Source organism: Pterocles gutturalis, unplaced genomic scaffold (assembly GCF_000699245.1).
Source record: "Pterocles gutturalis isolate BGI_N339 unplaced genomic scaffold, ASM69924v1 scaffold47279, whole genome shotgun sequence".
NCBI classification, from domain to species: domain Eukaryota; kingdom Metazoa; phylum Chordata; class Aves; order Pterocliformes; family Pteroclidae; genus Pterocles; species Pterocles gutturalis.
This window is the reverse complement of record NW_010134929.1, coordinates 1-18,552: the sequence shown is the minus strand read 5'-3', so window position 1 is coordinate 18,552 and position 18,552 is coordinate 1. Positions and strand designations below refer to the sequence as shown.

Genomic DNA, 18,552 nt, shown 5'->3' with positions numbered 1-18,552 from the left:
CTTCTGACTTTCATTCCAAAAGCAAGGCATTTCAAGTAAGAGTGCTCTTAAAGTATGTGAGCACATTTTTCACTGCAAAGACTGAATTAAACTAATTAGGTCAAACTATTATGCTTAAAGATTATGTCCAACCCACTTGATTAATACTTTCATTAATCTCTGGAGTAAGAATGAGAAAGAACAGTTATTCTCTAACTACAATTCCAGAAAACACTGTGTGGGCTTGTGCAGCGTGATCGTGAACAAGTCCTCTAGTGTTGAAAGAATTCAGGGCAAATACCAAGAAAAATACACGTATTCACTGCAGCAGAAAACAAAATGCAGCTGTGTACTGTTAAATACAAGCAGTGAAACAGAAGTGGCATGCTCGTAACAGTGGTAACTGCGTGGGTTAGTGAAAAACAGTCCATTCTTACGCAGGAGTATTTAATGTTTTCTTCTCAGGCTCTCATACGCAATTAAACTGGAGGGTCCCAAAGTCCCTTAATCTGATCTCCTCTACACTGGCATTTTGAGGTCATTAAATCAGACAAGTCTGCAAATAGCTTCAAATCAGTTTGGATGTGCTCAAGTACAGCAACAGCCCAAGTTGATGGAAAGTTTATTCAAGCATAGTTTTACAGGTAATTTATTCAAAGGTGAGTGTCCTGCCCATCACTGCATCTGTGGTTTGCATAGCCGTGGTACACTGGCACAATCAGAATGGTAGCACCTTCCCACCACTTTGAGAAAGTATCACTATGATGCAAAGTATTAGAAGAGGAAGTAAACTCTTCTGCTAATTTACGTAAGAGCCTGCAACTTGAAATATGGAGTGAGAAAATTATCATTTAAGTAAAATAAAAAACTTTCAGGAAACAACAATAAATAACAGTAGGCATCCAAAGGCTGAAAAGGGTATCTCCAGAAAAGGGGAAGACTGGTTGCTCATCAACTGATTACTTTCTACATATTCTGCTCACTAGAGAGTAGTAATAACATATATTTACAGAAGATAAAATATCTGGTTTGAGTGAAGGGAAGGGGAGAGGACAGGGGAAGAAGGATTAAAAGGGAGCCTCTGTATTTTAAAACTCCCTTCTGGGCCCACGTTGTGCTGCTTGAATCTCCTATGAGGTTCTGGCTAAATTCACCCCTTCCATCTTCCTGTATTTAAAAAGAAAAATGTTTGTTATTGTCATCACTCAGCCCATTACTATGGGGTTAGACAAATCCAATTGTTTCATGTCTTTATTTGCACAGGAATTCAGGAAAGGTCAGAAGTAAAACACATCAAAAGCACAGCCTGAAATACAGAAAAAAATGTTTCTCAGTACTTTGGTATGCTAAGTTATATGAATCCAGTGACTGCAACCAACATCACTGATTAAAGCCTCAGTTAGTACCAGTTCATGCTATACAGACACTGTAACCAGAGAGTTGGGTAAAACACCAGCTTGAGATGTGCCTGCTTCCCTGACATAGCATCTCTCCAAACACATGGCCAACATACGGAACTGCAGTATACCGATGAGTGCAGTGTAATGGTACAGGAACTAGAGAAAGCCCTGCATGTCCCTTTTCACTGAAATACGTTGCTTGGTTTTCCTGATCACTTTGACTGAAATCTTGCCATTAAAAAAAAAAAAAAAAAAAAAGGCAACCTGCTAGTAATGAATTAACTTGCACTTTGTCTTCCTGGTCAAAAAATGCAAACTAAGTGTGGGGCAGAATAATTTCTGTGCTGAAAACTTCAATTATACATTACCTTCCATCAATGCAACAGTCACCTGAAAGCTGATGTTAAAACAACTCCAAAGAACAGTTTAACTTGTTTCATTTATTTTAAGCAGAACTTCTTGGGTCATTCAAAAGTACCATGTATAAAACCAGCTAGAAATAAACTCTAGTATTCAAGAGAAAAAAAACAAACACTAAGATAACTAGAAATCTAAATGTAGTGAGATATTTCTAGAATATTTTCTGATCTATAACTTACCTCTTTGAATTTGTGAGCAAGCTTGCTGGTGTCCACATCACTGGGGGAGAACATGTCATCATTTTCAGGGAGATCGAATACTTCAATAGCCATGTCACCTCCTGGAAGGACAGGCCCCATGTCTTCATCTTCTTCATCTGTAGCATATTCCCCTGTCTTAATTTTATAGCATTTAAGAAGTTCCAGTTATCCTCTTTTTAAGCAGTGACTGTTCAAAGAGTAATTAAGCTACTGTGTAAATATAGCATACTGCATATGAAAAAGGTTACCTTTCTCTTTAGCTATAATCCCAGTACTTATTAATTCTTCCAGACAAAATACAACTCCAAACTAGTATTTCAGAACATTAAGAGAGAGGAGAAAGTAGTGTCTTAAGCACTAAGGATTTAGTGCTTAAGCGCTATTATCTGTATAATTCAGTGATTTTCATCCTTTTCCAAATAAGGCCTCTTTTCCATAGGAAGACCTCTCCAAATTTATCTCACATTTAACAAAGAATCTTTTCCAAACAGAAATGAAAGCAGCATAGGACTGATAGGATCTTGGTCAGTCTTTTGTAAGCCATCTGGAGGTAGTAATTCTCCATGCTGAATTTGAAAATCCAGTGGTTTCTTCTTTATAAACAAATTAATGATAGAAAAGTCACACCCACACAGAAAGACAACAGCAGAAAAGAGAAACTGAGTGTCAGAGACTGAAGTCAGAGTCTACTGAATATTCACCCTGAAAAAGGAGCTGATCTAGCTAGTTTTAAACAGAAGATGAAGGTGTTTCTTGGGCTGATAAACCATGAGAGGTGAACAATTTGCTGACAAAACAGAATTTTAAGAAAATCATAAGCTACAATCAGTATCTCAAAATTAAACAAAACAAAACAATAATATTGAAAAGAAAAAGCTTGCAATATTAAACCCAAAGTTGCCTAGACAATCTTTTCCACATACTCCTGTGTTCATCTCTCCCCATGCCTGAGGTGCCTGGGTACCACTGCACCTCAGCGCGGCTCCCTCTGGAAGCCAGAGTACATGGCATATGGATCGCGAAGAGCCTGCTGGCTATGCAAATGACTCTGCGAACATACTATAAAGCAAACACTTCCCTCAGGGCCACATCTGGATTTATAAAGCTTGGGACTCAATAAACAGATGGAAAAGGAAGGGCGGGGGAAGGGGTGCAGTCCTTCTTATGTTTATACAGTAATAACACCAGAATTTTGACTGGACTGCTCGAGTTTTTGCTCATGACCTTTCAGTTCCTGAGACAAAGGCACATAATATTATTAGCAGAAGTATATTCTCAGTAGTGCTAGGATTATCTATTAGTGCCATTTTTTGTCAAATGAACTTTTCAGAACAACACATAAGAACTCAGATGTCCGAACAACAGTTCAAATCTCAACTTCCTACCTTAATTTAGTTTCCCAGCTCTTGTTTAGGCTTATGTACATCTTTCTCAATTAAAAAGCAGTGCATAGAAGCCTGTTAAGTCTAAGTGCACATCTACACACAGACAGAAAAGATATATATGTATGTGTCCAACAACAGGGTGATATGCTTGCAATAAAACATCACCATTTCTTGGATAAATACCACATGGAAGGATAAAATGGTTTGGGTTGGAACACACCTTTGCAGATCATGAAAAATCTATATTCTCCTTTTTCTAAAACCACTAAAGTGTTAAAAAACAAAGAAGGCCAAAACACACAGAAAACATAGAATGATTTGGTAAAATCTTAATGTTAAAAGAACTATCAAAAAGAAGGTAAGTCAGCAACATGCATGACCCACCCATACTTTAAACGTCACTGTTAATACAAGCCACTTCTTACGAGGGCTATCTCTGTCACTATAAATAGTTACATATTCTCCACGGAAATAAAGAGTAAACGTTTATTTTACATACTTTTTATGTCCTAAGACAGTAGTCTTCAACAAAACAAGTTAACAGTTGTTTTTTTCTTCTTTCCTCCTTATTTAAAACAGAAGAAAAGAACACACAATCCATCTCACAACACCTGAAATCAAAATTTATCAGTCTGTATGTCTAGATCTCATACACACACACAAAATCTTCTGTTATGCCACACTTGTAGTAACTTCTGGTTTTAGTTTACTCCTCATGGCCACGTGCACTTAGTATCTAAAAAGAAAATTAGGCTGCTAACTCTCCTGGCTTTTTACAGGAGCATGTAACACCACCTTCACACACCATTAGGGTGGTGAGAAGCAGAACTAACTCTAAAATCCCAGTGAAATTTCAATGAAATGAATTACTATGGGGACAAAATACTACCACAATCTTTGTACTGTCAATTTTCCAGTCATTATCCCTGAAAAATCTATAAGGTGATGCACAACAATCATTTCTACATGAAAAAAAAAGTCTTGTCAGGTCCACCAGCAGTGGCAAGGAAATCTCTGAAGCGTGCAAAGAGGAGGCAGAAATAGGATCATTAACTGGCAAACTCATGTCCAGTTTACATAAAAAACCAGATCTGGCTCAGCTACACGTGTTTTTTAAAGGAACATATTGGTTCAATGCAAAATCCTACTTATATTTACCAACTTTGGTAAAAGAATAAAACAGATTAATTTAGTTAAAACTGATTTCTCCGAAGACTTAAACTAAAAAAGAATTATCTCATACTAAAAGAAAAAACAACACATGTGAAGGACTAAAGTTATATTGGGGAAAAAATCAAGAGTAGGCAATATGTAACTGGCCTCAGGATCCAGAGTGTTTGAAGAGAGACATCAGGCAGCTTAAAAAGAACACAAAGGAAAATCTTGCTTCAGATTGTACATAATAAGTGACAGTGGGCACAGTCATTTTTTGCTTCAATAAATGCAAAAAGTAATCATCAAAGCAAAGCATTGCAGTTTGCTTGGGTAAACAAGACAGCAGGATGACACAAACACATTACAGAACATGGAAATAAATGTGACTTTTGCTTTCGTCTTTAAAAAGGGATCTGATCTTGTAATCACATGAAACACAAATTACAGGTTCAAAAGAAATGATACGTGCTTTAAGGAAATGTATGTCATAAACTACATGAAACAGACTTTCCCTGAAAAAATGATCTCTGCTGACTTTTACTTCACATGAAACTACTAAAAGGCTGTTCAGACCCTGTGCCAGTAAGATAGAATGAGAAATTCAGTGTCTTACAAGCAGCAGCAAGGGTTGCTTCAAAATAACAAAGCCTTGTCAGGCAACAGTTGTTACTGTAACTGCCTTGCAATACATTTTGTTGTCTTAGCTGACAACAACAATATTTTTTACTCAATAACCACTGAAAACTTACATACTCTTGAAGGAAAATCTCAGACTCTTCAGTCTGTTTTGGTGAGCAAAATTCATCCATGCAAAAGACCTGTTTCTCATTTCAGTAGCACGTAGGGCTTAAGCTTATCCCATCCATAGCAATAGCTTCTGATACTAGCCATTCAATTTTGCTATATGCTATCACAGCTAATAGCATGAAATTATCTTTATAAACACGAACTGCAACTTCCCACTGCAAAAGGGAAAATGCCTTACTCACATTGTTTAACTGCCTTGTAAATTCTTGAAATGGGCCTAATATGCCCAAGCAGAAAAAAGGAGAAGCAGCAACAGCCAGGATAATGCAGACACACCTCCCCCAAATCACCATAAGAAAGGCTGCATCAAGCTGAAATCTTCTGTTTGTGCTGAAACTCTCCCACAATCAGGGAACACCATTTGAAGCACTATAAAAATAACTCAAACCCATCCCTTCATTTGATATTTTTTTTAATAGTTTATCCTTAACTCTTTCAAAAAAGTGAAGAAAAATATAATGGTATAGTATCAATCATTGCTTTTACAGGAGTGTTTCATATTAATGATGCTGGAAAAAAATGCACTTTCTGAAAGATCTTGTTTAACAAATGTATTCTTTGGGTGTTAGACATTCAAGCACATTGCAACATTTTTATTTTCTTGTGTGTCAAGATTTTCTTCAACAGTTCTAATGTTGGTTTGCTCTCAGAATGTCCTGATAAATGAGAATTAAAACTGAAAAAATATTCAAATAACTATTAGTGATATCAAAATAGATAAAAATGTTATTTGCATAAAACCACTTGTCTGTGGCCACAGAGTGAACAGAACTCTGTAATACGTTATTAATTTCACATCCTGCATCACCATATGCAGCCTTCAGGGGAACAGGTCATCTGCTTTATGTGACTTTTGCCATTCACTGTAGAACACAAAGAAGATAATACCATGTTAAATCAAAATTCCAATAAATGGCAGAATTTGACTAAAATGTGCACAGAACACTGTGTTAGCACAGGGAAGTGAAAAGGTTTCAGTCAAGGATATAGACTCAGGTTGTACTTACACTAAATAGGAAATACAAAGACAGTGCCTACTTCAAAGACTTTGTTTTCTAAAAGGATACAACAAATCAAAGGATGCAGGATTTAGGAAGCTAGATGAACTGGTGATGAGTAAACTCTGCAGCAGGCTATCTAAAGGCAGCACCTAGAACAACATACTCTCCCAGCTGTATTGTAGTTAGCACAGGCACACTGGGAAATGCCAGCACTGCCTATCATAAGTAGTCCTTGAGAAATAACTGATACTACTGGCTCTGCTTGGCTCATGGGAGCTTAACAAATTGTAAGCTCTTGCATATTCCTCCTGCTTTTCTTTGCATAGGCCACATTGTGGGCATCCCTCTTCATCTGGTGCTTGTCATTTCTGCACAAAGTTCTTGTGTTTCCATGCAAAGACTTAAATGGAAGAGCATCCGAAAGCATCCTGCAACCCTGTGGCGACCCATGATGACCGCAGATTCTAAAGTGCAGGTATGCAGGGCATTTACATAGTAAATAATGTTTCTTTCAGGATTACTTATATAGTAAATGATGTGTCTTTTGGAAATGTCACATGTATTAGTGTGAATCTTCCCCAAAAAATAACTGTCATGTAACGTCCTGCAAGGCAATGGAATGAGAGGTTACAGCAGGCTAACAAGTGTCTCGCTAATTTAGCATCTGACTCAAGCCCAGTCCACACTGTCAGAAATCAAAATGGTCTCAATAATGCTGTTATTTTAAAGAACTCAGATCTTTATAAAATAGCTAGATGATGCTTGGGCTACGGCGAAGATTATCCTGAGTTTCAAAAACAGAGGAAATCCAGACAGCCAGTGACACAGCAAGATAAAACACCAGGACTTGCACATGCCTGGCACACGCTCTCTTCCTGTGATTTGATCAGCTCTACCAAGCACAACCATGTGCAGTGACTGCAGGACTCAAACACAGATGACTGATTTCTTGCTCTGGAAACCTGATATGTTATTGCTGTTTTTGTGGTAAAGTCTCTGAGGTTCAGAATTTGACAGCCTCAATTGAAGGTTGAATAAAGATCATTTTCTTGTTTATTTATGCAGCATTGTAGCTGGAGATCCACGTTCCCACATTTTAAGAACTGTATAAAAATGTACAGGAGTTTGACAGCTCAGAGACTGAGCAACTCCTGTGTAATTCTGTGCCACCTCAGCACAAAACTCCTAACACTGGTAATCCAAATATCCCGAATTTCATGCAGTCAGAAACACTATCACTTTGAGGAAACAGACTTGAAAGGGTAGTGTTTTTTGTATATTTGTGGGTATTCATTCTGACAGTGTAAATTGAAATTTTCTTGCCCAAAAGATGCCTTGCTTACCACAGCCAAAAAATGCAGGGCTGGCAGTGGTGCATGGCATATAATGACATAAAACCAACCACATTTGCCCTCATAGAGCAAGGTGAGCTCAAAGTAGTAATGCTTGTATTTGACAGCAAATGGAGAAGTGCTTGTGGTGGCCAAAAATGTTTTTGAACTGTGCCTAATGTGCATTAGATCACAGCTTCCATCATGTCAATTGCCTGGGCATGGTATAAGTTATGTGAGTTCACGCAGACAGCGCAGTCAGGCAACAAATAAAATACATTTAGGACTGCTGCAGGTTCCCAATAAAATCTACTTCTGATATGCCTGTTAATTAAGAAAGAGAACATTCCTCATTGCATACTTTAGCAACAACACCTCAGCTGTTTATTCTGAGAATAAGGTTTACCACCCACCTCCTACATATATATACGGCATCAAGTAGGAAATGGGGATGATCTTCAGTGATCCCAATGTAGTTTTTGAGAACTGAACTACTGTATTTGTTCTTAAGCCTAATTCCTTCTCCTTCCAAAGAGATCTTTGATGATACTCTGGATCTCCTCTAGTAGATGTCCTTTCCTTTTTTTCTTTCTCCTTTCCTCACATACTGCATAAAAGTCCCCTTTGTACTGCAAACGCTAATGGCCATAAAGCACACCTCATGGTCACAGCGGTGGTCAACATCCTCAGTGTAGTGCTACAATAAGAAAAGATGCCTTTAACTCTGTTAATTACTTGCCCTATCTTATTTTCTGTGTCACCTAAAAGGCACTACCAATAGAAAACACTTCATGCATTTAGCATTGTTTGTATTAAAAATTTATGCAGTGAACAGGGCTTAAGAGTTTGTATCCATTGAATTGCAAGGACAAGACAACACATCACCAAAAGTATCTGATACCTACTTATTCCTGTCATCTTTCACTGTTGTACTGAGAAATACCTGCATGGTCATCACTACAAAAGTGTCACTGTTGGCATGAGCACAGCAACAATCCCTACCAAAGGCTGAGGCACTACCAGGATGAGTAGTTAATCACTACCATGATTTAACAAAGTTTTCTTTATTGCCAGATCTTGAGTTATGACATCCGCATGGTGCATGAAGCAACACAAACCTTTGAGATTTTTTGTAGGTGGAAAAGGTGTTAATGCATCAACTACTCACATAGGTCTGCCTCCAGCCACACATCCCTCTACATGCAAGCACACAGTGAGAAGGATTTCAACATCAGACATTTAGGACACACCTCTCCTGCCAATATGAAAGCTATCAGACTATGTGTACCATAAATGATATCACAAGTCTTCAAATGCTGATGTCTACAGCACGCTGTGATGGGTTGTGAGAAGTCTCTTGTTCCAAAGGCTAGACAGAGTTGTCTCTTTTTGTTTTTGAGATGATAGAGTTCTTTCAAGGAATTAGTCAAGATACTGAATTTTAATTCTAGACTAAACGTAAGTTAGAAGACTTGCACATTTCTATAGTTTGAGGAGGGCACAGAGAGGATAAGTTTCTTCTAGCCTTCATGGTCTTGCACAGGCACACATACATATGCATCTCCAATACCGGTGAGTAAAACTTTTATTTATATGAGTCAAATATGCAACTATGAGAGGATTCCTTCTAAAACATATTAAAATATTTTTATTTTTAGTATCAGTGGAAATTGAAGTAAGTGAAAGCATCACTTGGGCTAGACAGGATTTTTACTTAGTGTTCATTTCCAATAATTCTGATGTATTGCTAGTTTGATGGTGTGTTTCAAAATCTGAGCGTACCCTGGTCTAATCTCAGAATATTTTTTCTTTTGTATTTCACTGTTAAGAAGCCTTGCCTCAGTACCTAAAGGAAAACTAAACTGAAATAAATACATAGCATGAATTCTCTCTCTTTTCCCTTCTCTGTTGCTGCCTTCCACAAATAAAAGAAAAAATCTGGCCTAGAACAAAAACACACTAATACATGTAGTCTGGCATTTCCAATAATGTTATTCAAGATAATGTGAAATGAAGGAGGTATGCTTGGGCTACGTGGAAGCAGTTTGTTACAACAACTCCCTTTTACCTTAACCCAGCAGCTAATTTAGGGAATAACACAGACAACAGTCTCTGGAAAAGCTCTCTTAAGCCTTTCCAAGCATCTTAGTATTTAAGCATAGGAGGAATTTTAAGAGAACGAAAAGAAATTATGGAAAATTTACTGTATAAAGTTGATAGTTTCAAAACCTTTGCACTGGGACATCAGGCACTAATTGTGAACATCAGCACATGCTTCAGACAAGGTAGATTAATTCTCCATCCTGTGCAATATCTGTTCACACGGAAACAAACAAAAAGCAGTGTGTGGAAAGAGGGCTCTTACTTGGAATTTTTAGAAAATTTCTTAATGTTCTGAATTAAGAAGAACATCGGTTCTTCTAGGAAAAAAAAGGTCTAAAACTTCCTCAACCTCCTAAAAGTTAGAAGGTTATTTTTACCAGTTTCCACAAAAAACTATCAGTTCACAAGCAAACCAACTTTATTCCCTCATTTCAGACAAAGCATACACCTTCAGAGGAAGAGCAATGATTACAAAAATATTGACCAATTTGATATTTGCTCTTCTGGAACAAAACAAATATTTTTAAATCGATGCTGAGAAGCTTTTCAGTAACTTTGTTCTTCAAATAAGACTCATCATCAAAATCTGCAAGATCAGCAGCAGACGTAATGGGAGGGCCAGAAGTTGACCTCTGAGTGACAATTAAAAAGTAGGAATTAGGAATAGAAAACAGAACATTAAAAAACATGGAATACTGAAACACTGGACAGTCTGTTACCTCATCATCATCTGCATCATATTGTGCATAATGCTGCTCCAGCAGCTCTCTCTGGCGGCGTTCTTGTTCTAGAGTTTGGCTAATCAGCTGTGCAACCTCACTCACTTGTCCCGGTTTTTCTCGTCCAATTACAAACCTATACAAAACATTAGTGAAAAAATATTACTCCTATTGTTTTACCAAAGTTCTTGATTTTTAGCTGTGGCTTGTATAAAGCGTAGCCATTTTCACCTAAGATACATGGCTGGGATTGCTTTAAATGTGTTCTGTGGGTGACATTTGCCTGAAGGACACTGTGTGCAAGATTAGGAGTGATCAGACCATGACAGTATTTACAGGGCGAGGGGAAAAATAAGTTACCACTAAAGCCTTCACTCCAAATTTCAGTAAAAAAGATTCACTGAGTTTGAACTTCATGGACACAGACCCAAAGTGGGCAATTTAAAAAAACATGTATCATCACTTCCATTCCCTTTCCCAGAAGCCTACAGAACACCAGATGCACAGTAACAGCACAGACACACTTCTGGCAGCTTGTAGTGAAAGGAACATGCACCAGAGCAAATTCTTTCTCCATCTTGACTTAGAAGGTATTTCTGAGCTTTTATATTTGCCTTCTGCCTGTCTATAACAGAGAATCTATTTCCACATTTTTAAATCTGACAGACACTACTTCCCTAATTTTAAGCAGCATTTAAATTAAGCAGCATTTAAATCTTTCTTTTATTTCATGAACTTCTGTTGCTAGGGAGCATTTTTTTCCACAGTTAGCTTTTGCTGAACACTGGGAGCACATTTCTTTGGCTTAACAAAAGACAAGGGAAGTGCCTCTTTCTTGGTTGAGACTTACAAGACTGCTTCCCAATCTTGCTTTCAGCAACTGAAATTCAGAATTGGCTTGGACTGTAACATTTTCCTCCAGCACAGTGGCATAACCACAATTAGATATTTTGCCATCTATAATATTAATGATAAAACACTCATTATACAGTACCAACACACTGTAAACTACTGAACAAAAGCACAATTTAAAGATGTCAAGCTGAAGGAATATTTTCTTAGCAGGCTAGAAAGACAATGAGGTAATTACAGGTGAAAAAAGCATTATGCAGAGCTGAAAAGCATGATCAGGTGACACCAAGATATATGGTAAATTATTTGTTTCCACAAGATTTGGCTCAAATGATGAATTTAATTTATTATTAGAATGAGAGGTAGAAATGTGCATTATATCCCATGTAAGAAAATTATGTTCATTAGTACTGTCTATCACTGTTAAAGTCATTTGGGATTTGGCATCCATGTGTAAGCCAACTTCGCATGAGTGGATGACCCTGAGTCAATTTCCTATGCCAAACAATTTGTCAGACTCTAAGAAGTCAGGCACTACAGAAGGGAATACAATTTGGAGATCATTTCATCATCATCAAAATATCCAAGTCAGTGATGACTCCCAAAAGATACAAAAGGCGAGAGTGAGTGATTCCATTTGAAATAATAACACAAGGTGTTCTGAAAATGATTTGGAAGGAAATGTCCTGGTTTAAAAATATTTATAGAAAATACAGCAGAAACTAGAATAAAACTAAGGAAATAAAATCAGCATTTTAATCCTGATCAAAACAGATCACAGTCTGGCACTCATATCCTGCTATTGCGAAATGTGGTATTGGTTCTCAGTAATAATAAAGACCTTGGTCTGAAACAAAAAGAATGTTTCTTCATGGCCACTATACTTCATCTGTTCTGCATACTGACTCATAGTTGGATCCTGTTTCCTCTGAATTTTAATTTTAGAGCCAAGTATTACAAAGACTAAACCAGCCATGTTTTCAGTCTCAACTGGGAGGAACAATGAATGTTTGATATTACTACATGAAGTAAAAAAGGATTCAACTCATATTTGCTATGTATTTGTCTCCTCTAATGATGGAAAAACACTAGTTCTATTTTAAACAAACATTTAAAGCAAAATTATGCATGAGTGTATTATTTATACACAGTAGAGAGAGCATCACCTTTATAAACACGAGGGAGATGACCAATGTGGTAAATTATGGAACCACACAAAGTGATGCAAATATCATTCCCACCTGCTCTTTGCCTGATAATTCACCTCCCTTGGAAAATAAGAGACTTGTAATAGTTCCTACAGTCATTTTGTACACTGAAAACCTAGAACAAATAATATATCATGCATCAGAAGTCTGTTAACTCCTGATTATTTAGGAGTGGCTTTGACACATTAGAGTGCAATGCAATAATATGTTCATATGACAAACAAGTTTAGGAAGGATGTAAAAATTCAAAACTTATTAATTGAACTTTTCTTCTTATGCTAAAGCCACTCACAGTTTATAGTGATGTGATGTGATGTGATGTGATGTGATGTGATGTGATGTGATGTGATGTGATTTTCAAGGCTTGAATCATATGTCAAAATGAAGTTCCTCAATGATACCTGAAGCTGTTAGATGATACAGGAATAGAAGCCTCAAAGCAATGACAGTTTAAAGCAAATGGTTTCCAAAACAGAAATATGCAAGGAATGTTTCATTTTCCTACAATTTAATGCTTTAAAGTGAGATATTTCCAAAGTGTCTGAAAATAAACATTTAGAAGCATTCAATCCATGACTGATGTCAGTCCTAGATTAAAAATTGTTTGTAAAATGGAATACTATGTAGCAACCAATTACAGTTTTCACAAACTAAACCAAACCTTTTGTCATGTTACACTGCATGACCTTAAGAATACCATGCTGCATATAATTATGTTTAACTTGTAATTAAAATAAGTTATAAATTGTAAATTTATAATTTAAAGATAGAGGAATAAATATTTCTTTCTTAGGAGACTGTAAAGCAGAGGCAGTTATTAAAATGCTAAGCACGAATTAGATCTTTACACCTAGAATGGCTTTAAATACAAGAACTATCATAATCTGAAGTGTTTAAATATGAAAAAGAGACATAAGGTTGTGGTTCACTGACCAGAAAATTAGTCACTGAACCATAATATGCACACTTCAATGAAGTGGCTAATTATGTATTTCCCATCACTCTGGCTCACCAAAATTAAGCACATAGATTTCAGACTTGATTAATTAGTCTCAAGGGCCAAAAGTATTATAACAAAGAACTACACAGTCTATCAGCAATCATGTATTTAAGAAGCTGGTTATGTTTCTGGATCTGAGACAAATGAGGGTTTTAAAGCCTTTAAACCTCATCACAACAATATTCCCCTTAATTATTAAAGCCAGCAACTGCAAAATAAAACCCAGCAAATCTGTGATGCTGTACTACAAGCCATCACTGCATTAAATCTCAGGACACTACTGATTATTTCTGAGGTCCACAAAAAGAGAGAGGAAAGAGTATCACAGAGAAGCAGGGCATGAACTGACCTTGATATTAAGAGTTACACACAATCTAGCTGAATCGCCAGCTGTGAAATATCCTCTTTGTTTGTGGTTAAAATAAACAGGGACAGAGTTAGGAATATAATTAATATTTGACTCTATCTTGGGATTTAAGAAGATCTAAAAGAATACAATATCTGGAGAAAATGAAAACTAAACGACAGTAATGGTGGTTAAGAAAAGCACTCTACTGAAACTGGTAGCAACTCCTACCTCTCCTGCAATCCAGTCATGGTTTAATGATTTTAAGGCACACCTGATATACGGCTTTCTGCATATTTACAGCTTTTATTAAATGAGGATCTGCAGACCTGTGCTTCTTGAAATAACAAAAAATAATTTATTGATTTTTTTTTTACCAACCACAGGAACCAGAAACATTATTATAAGGATTGATTAAATTAAAACATATTTCAATTTTGAAAAGAACTTTGGTACTAGAAAAATGTGTGAAGGAACCAACTCTGTGACACAAAACTGAAGTGCTGCAGCACGGATTTTTAGTGATATGAGTTGATGATTTCTCCTAAAAATATTTCAGGCATTAAGTGCTCAGTTAAAAATAATTTAGCACGGATTCCTTAAATTCAACAAAAATCAAGTAAGAACACAGCAGACACATTCTAAGAAATAAGGAATGCCTTTTTTGGTACAACAGGATTCACATTTTTTTTCTTCTAACCTTTCCTAAAATCCAGTTTGGTCAATAAAAATGTCCAGGAAATTTCTATGTATTTGGAGGAGTTTTAGAGACGGACTTTAAAAATCATTCTCTGAGCTTTAAAACTGCTTCTGCTACCATTTATCTAATTTATTTCAAGATGTCTTCAATTACTTACTCTAGCTGCTTCCATTAGGATAATAGCCATATAATTAATCCAAAGTGCTAAAAGTGGTGTGAACCCTGTAAGAAGGCAGTTTTATTTAGTTACAGCAGTGCAAGCTGGAACTTGTCAGGTTTTCATGAACAAGATCAAGCTCTCTTAAAAACCAGCAGCCTCAAATGCAGAGGCTGCTGACTGGACATAAGGTGTTCACAACCTATGAGCTTCAATTGCACTTTTTCAGATAAAGTGATCTGAAACTTAGGAGTCATAAAGACTCTTTCAATCATTGAATAATTTAGGTTGGAAGGGAGCTCTGGTCCACCTCAAGCCCCCTCACTTCAAAGCAGGGCCAACTTTGTCATAGCCTTGATCAGTTTTCAGTCTCTCTAGTGATTGGATGCAACCCGTTCCAATGTTTGAGAAACCTCACAGTACAGTTTTTTTTGGGAAAATATCTAGTCAAAACTTGCCTTGCTGCAACTACTGTTCATTGCCTGTTACCTTGTCCCTGTACAGAGAGTACAAAGAATCTGGGTTCACCCTTTCTACCTCCTGGAAGGTAGCTGAGAGAGGAGTAAGATTCCTGCCATCCCATTCTTTTTTTTTGGACTGGATGTTCTTTCCACCTCTTCCCAGGATGTCTCATGCACAGCTGCTCTCTAGCTCACAGTGTCGCACAGGGCTACGCTGCTCCAGATGCATAATTCACATCTGGCCCTGCTTCATAAGGTTTCTGCCAGCTCATTTCTCCAGCCTATTGAGGTCCCTCTGAACAGCAGCCCCATCTGTTAGCCTATCTAACCTCATCTGCAAACTTGCTAAAGGTGCCTTCTGTCTTATGTCTGCAAATCCACACAGCCCTCCCTTGCACCAGAGGCAAGTGTGCGCATAGTGATCTTCAAAGCTAGTAGCTGTAATCAAGAGGAACTGAGGGTGATTGGTAGGAGGAAGCAAACAAGGTTTGCCTGGACATTAGTGATGGTAGTGACCCAAAACTAATGCAAACAAGTGAACAACTCCGCCTGGAAACTAGCACACAAAGTAACATGAGGAAGTAACCACCATCAGTAGATGAAGGGGGCAATGACTGAATGAAACAATCTAAGGTCATGCAGGAAACATCTGACAGGGCAACATGTAATGTCTAGTACAGAGTGCTGGCTATGTAAAGCCAGCACAGAAAAGCAAACTTTGGAGAAGAGCCTCCAATGACCCTGACCCCTGAGCTGCCAGGAAGCTGAACTACTGTGCAGAAGTTCTGTAGCCTCTACCTTTGTCCCAGACCCTGGATGAAGTAAGCTATGTGCTGTACCCTGAATTTGACCATAGTCAGCAGGACTCGAACTCATCAGTGATTTGAGCCAACATGGGTGGCCTTTTGCCCAGTCAGCAGTCAGGACGGATGCATGGGAACATGACTTCCTTGGTGTGGCCGTGGAATGAGCTGCAGGTAATGTGTAACAGTAACGTCCCAAGAATGAGATGTGTGCATAACATGTGCTGTGTGACATGCTGTTGCTGTTGTTGAAGTAGTGGTTTGGTTAATATTATTTTTTAATTTTTTATATTTCAATAATTATTTTAATGATTAAGTACTTGAATGAAACAACGTCTCATCTATTTCACTTGCCTAACCACACTCATACTGATTGTAAAACTGTCACAGCACACCATGATAAAGTCTGGTACATGGTGCATGGGCAGCAGGCACTAAAGGTAACAAGAGTCATATATAAAACCTTGCACTTCAGTGCCATTGCTGCCCTGAGGCAAACTGGTGGAGAATGAAGGAAGCATAAAGATGTCCCTGCAACAATAGTCATCAGCCAATCTGTGGAAAAACTGAGGCAAAGCAGTCATTAATTTATCTCAGACTTTTCTGTACCCTTTGCAACAAGGTCTCCTGCCTCGCTGAGTGGCAGGGCTGGCTCCATAGAGGAGAGCAGTAGATGCTGCTTAAATTGACTTCCGCGTGGCTTCTGGCATGGTCTCCTCTGGTATCCTTATATTCTCAAAGAAAAAGCATGCCTCCTGGGCTCTTCTCTCTTTCAGGGCAGTGGTCCCATAGAATCCTGCCAAGCAGATCCCTGAACAAGCCAAAATTTGCTCTCCTGAAGTCCAGGGTTCTAATTCTAATGTTCACCTTCATTTCTCTCCAGTTCTTAAACTCCACCATGTCATGGTTAATGCTCCTAAAGCTGCCATCAGCCTTCAATGAGGAACTGACCAGTTCCAAACTGGTCATAAACCTGTTTGTGAGCAACAGATTTAGGAGACTGCCTCCCTTAGTTGGCTCATTGAACAGTTGTGTCAAGAAGTTATTTCTGACACATTCCAAAAGTCTCCTGGATTACTTGCACTGAACCATGCTACCCTTCCAGTAGATGCTGGAGCAGTGTGAGTCTTCTGTAAGTCCATAACTATAACCTCTGAACTTGCTTGTCACTTGTTCCAAAGCAAGGGCTAGGTCACTCATCCTCCCAAATAGATCATGGGACCTGTTGGCAAGCATGCTCCTGTCCCACTTTGTCAGATGGATCACTTCTCTCCCCAGCATTTTTGATTCCTCCAAGAAGGTCCATAAAAATGAGCACCTCCTCTGCAACATCAGCTGCACAACCAGGGGATGTCCTGCACCCAATCCTACCTGACAGGCATGATCAAGAATACCTCTTAATGCCCTTCTACCCTAGCCCCTAAAGTCCTATGACACTGACTCATAGAATCACTGAATCATAGAATAGTTTGGGTTGCAAGAGACCTTTAAAGGTCATATAGTCCAACCCCTGTGCAGTGAGCAGGGACATCTTCAACTAGATCATGTTGCTCAGAGCCCCGTCCAACCTGTCTGTTTCCAGGCATGGGGCATCTACCACCTCTCTGGGCAACCTGTTCCAGCATTTCGCCACCCTCATCATAAAAAACCTGTTCCTTATATCTAGTCTAAATCTACCCTCTTTTGGTTTAAAACCATTATGCCTTGTCCTATTGCAACAGGCCTTGCTACACAGTTTGTCCCCATCTTCCTTATAAGCCCCCTTGAAGTACTGAAAGGCAGCAATAAGGTCTTCCCAGAGCCTTCTTTTCTTCAGGCTGAACACCACCAGCTCTCTCAGCCTGTCCTCATAGGAGAGGTGTTCCATCCCTCTGATTATTTTTGTGGTGCTCCTCTGGACCTGCTCCAACAGGTCCACGTGCTGAGGGTTCCAGAGCTGGATGCAATACTCCAGGTGGGGTCTCACCAGAGCAGAGGGGCAGTTAAAATGTATAGGCTCCCCTTGATTAGGCGGCCTGTAGTAGACACCAACCACAAGGTTCCCTTTGTTGGTCTGATTCTTAACCATAAGCATTCAACCTGCTCGTGGCTAGTCTTCAGAGACATACTCGAGGTCTTCCTCAGCAGTACCAATGGCGCTGGTGGATGAGCAGCAGAGTAACAGCTTAAACACCAGAAGAGCTTCAGCAGTCTCCCTACAGCATCCCTCTCATACAAGCCCCTGATAAGCCATGCTACTACCAACGCTAAATAGTCAGATGATTAGGAAATAATGTAAAAAACCCACACACCAATATTAATGCATTTAGATGAAGTATTCTCACAGAAATCAATTCTAGTCTAGGGCCTCACTGACACATTAACTTTATTCAATAGTACTTCAAAATTAGCCAAGGGATTCAAAGTTTTGGCACCTCTCCAGGTTCTGGTCCTTACATTGCTCTGCTCTTCTGAGAGCACAGGTAGAGAATCTCTTGCTAGAGAGGTGGGCCTGTGCAAACCATGAAATTTAACAAGGCCAAGTG

At 38.4% G+C, this 18,552-nt stretch overlaps 1 protein-coding gene across 1 annotated transcript in view; it reads right to left on the bottom strand.

Moving 5' to 3' along the window:
* LOC104467814 (neurabin-1-like) overlaps positions 1-10,636 on the bottom strand; it is a gene marked incomplete at both ends in the record, with an annotated part of 18,621 nt that extends 7,985 nt beyond the window's left edge. The window contains 2 exons of the mRNA XM_010081733.1: positions 1,979-2,134; positions 10,501-10,636. Coding sequence (XP_010080035.1) covers positions 1,979-2,134; positions 10,501-10,636 — 292 coding nt within the window. The remainder of the gene's footprint in view (positions 1-1,978; positions 2,135-10,500) is intronic.
* Between the last annotated feature and the right edge of the window lie 7,916 nt (positions 10,637-18,552).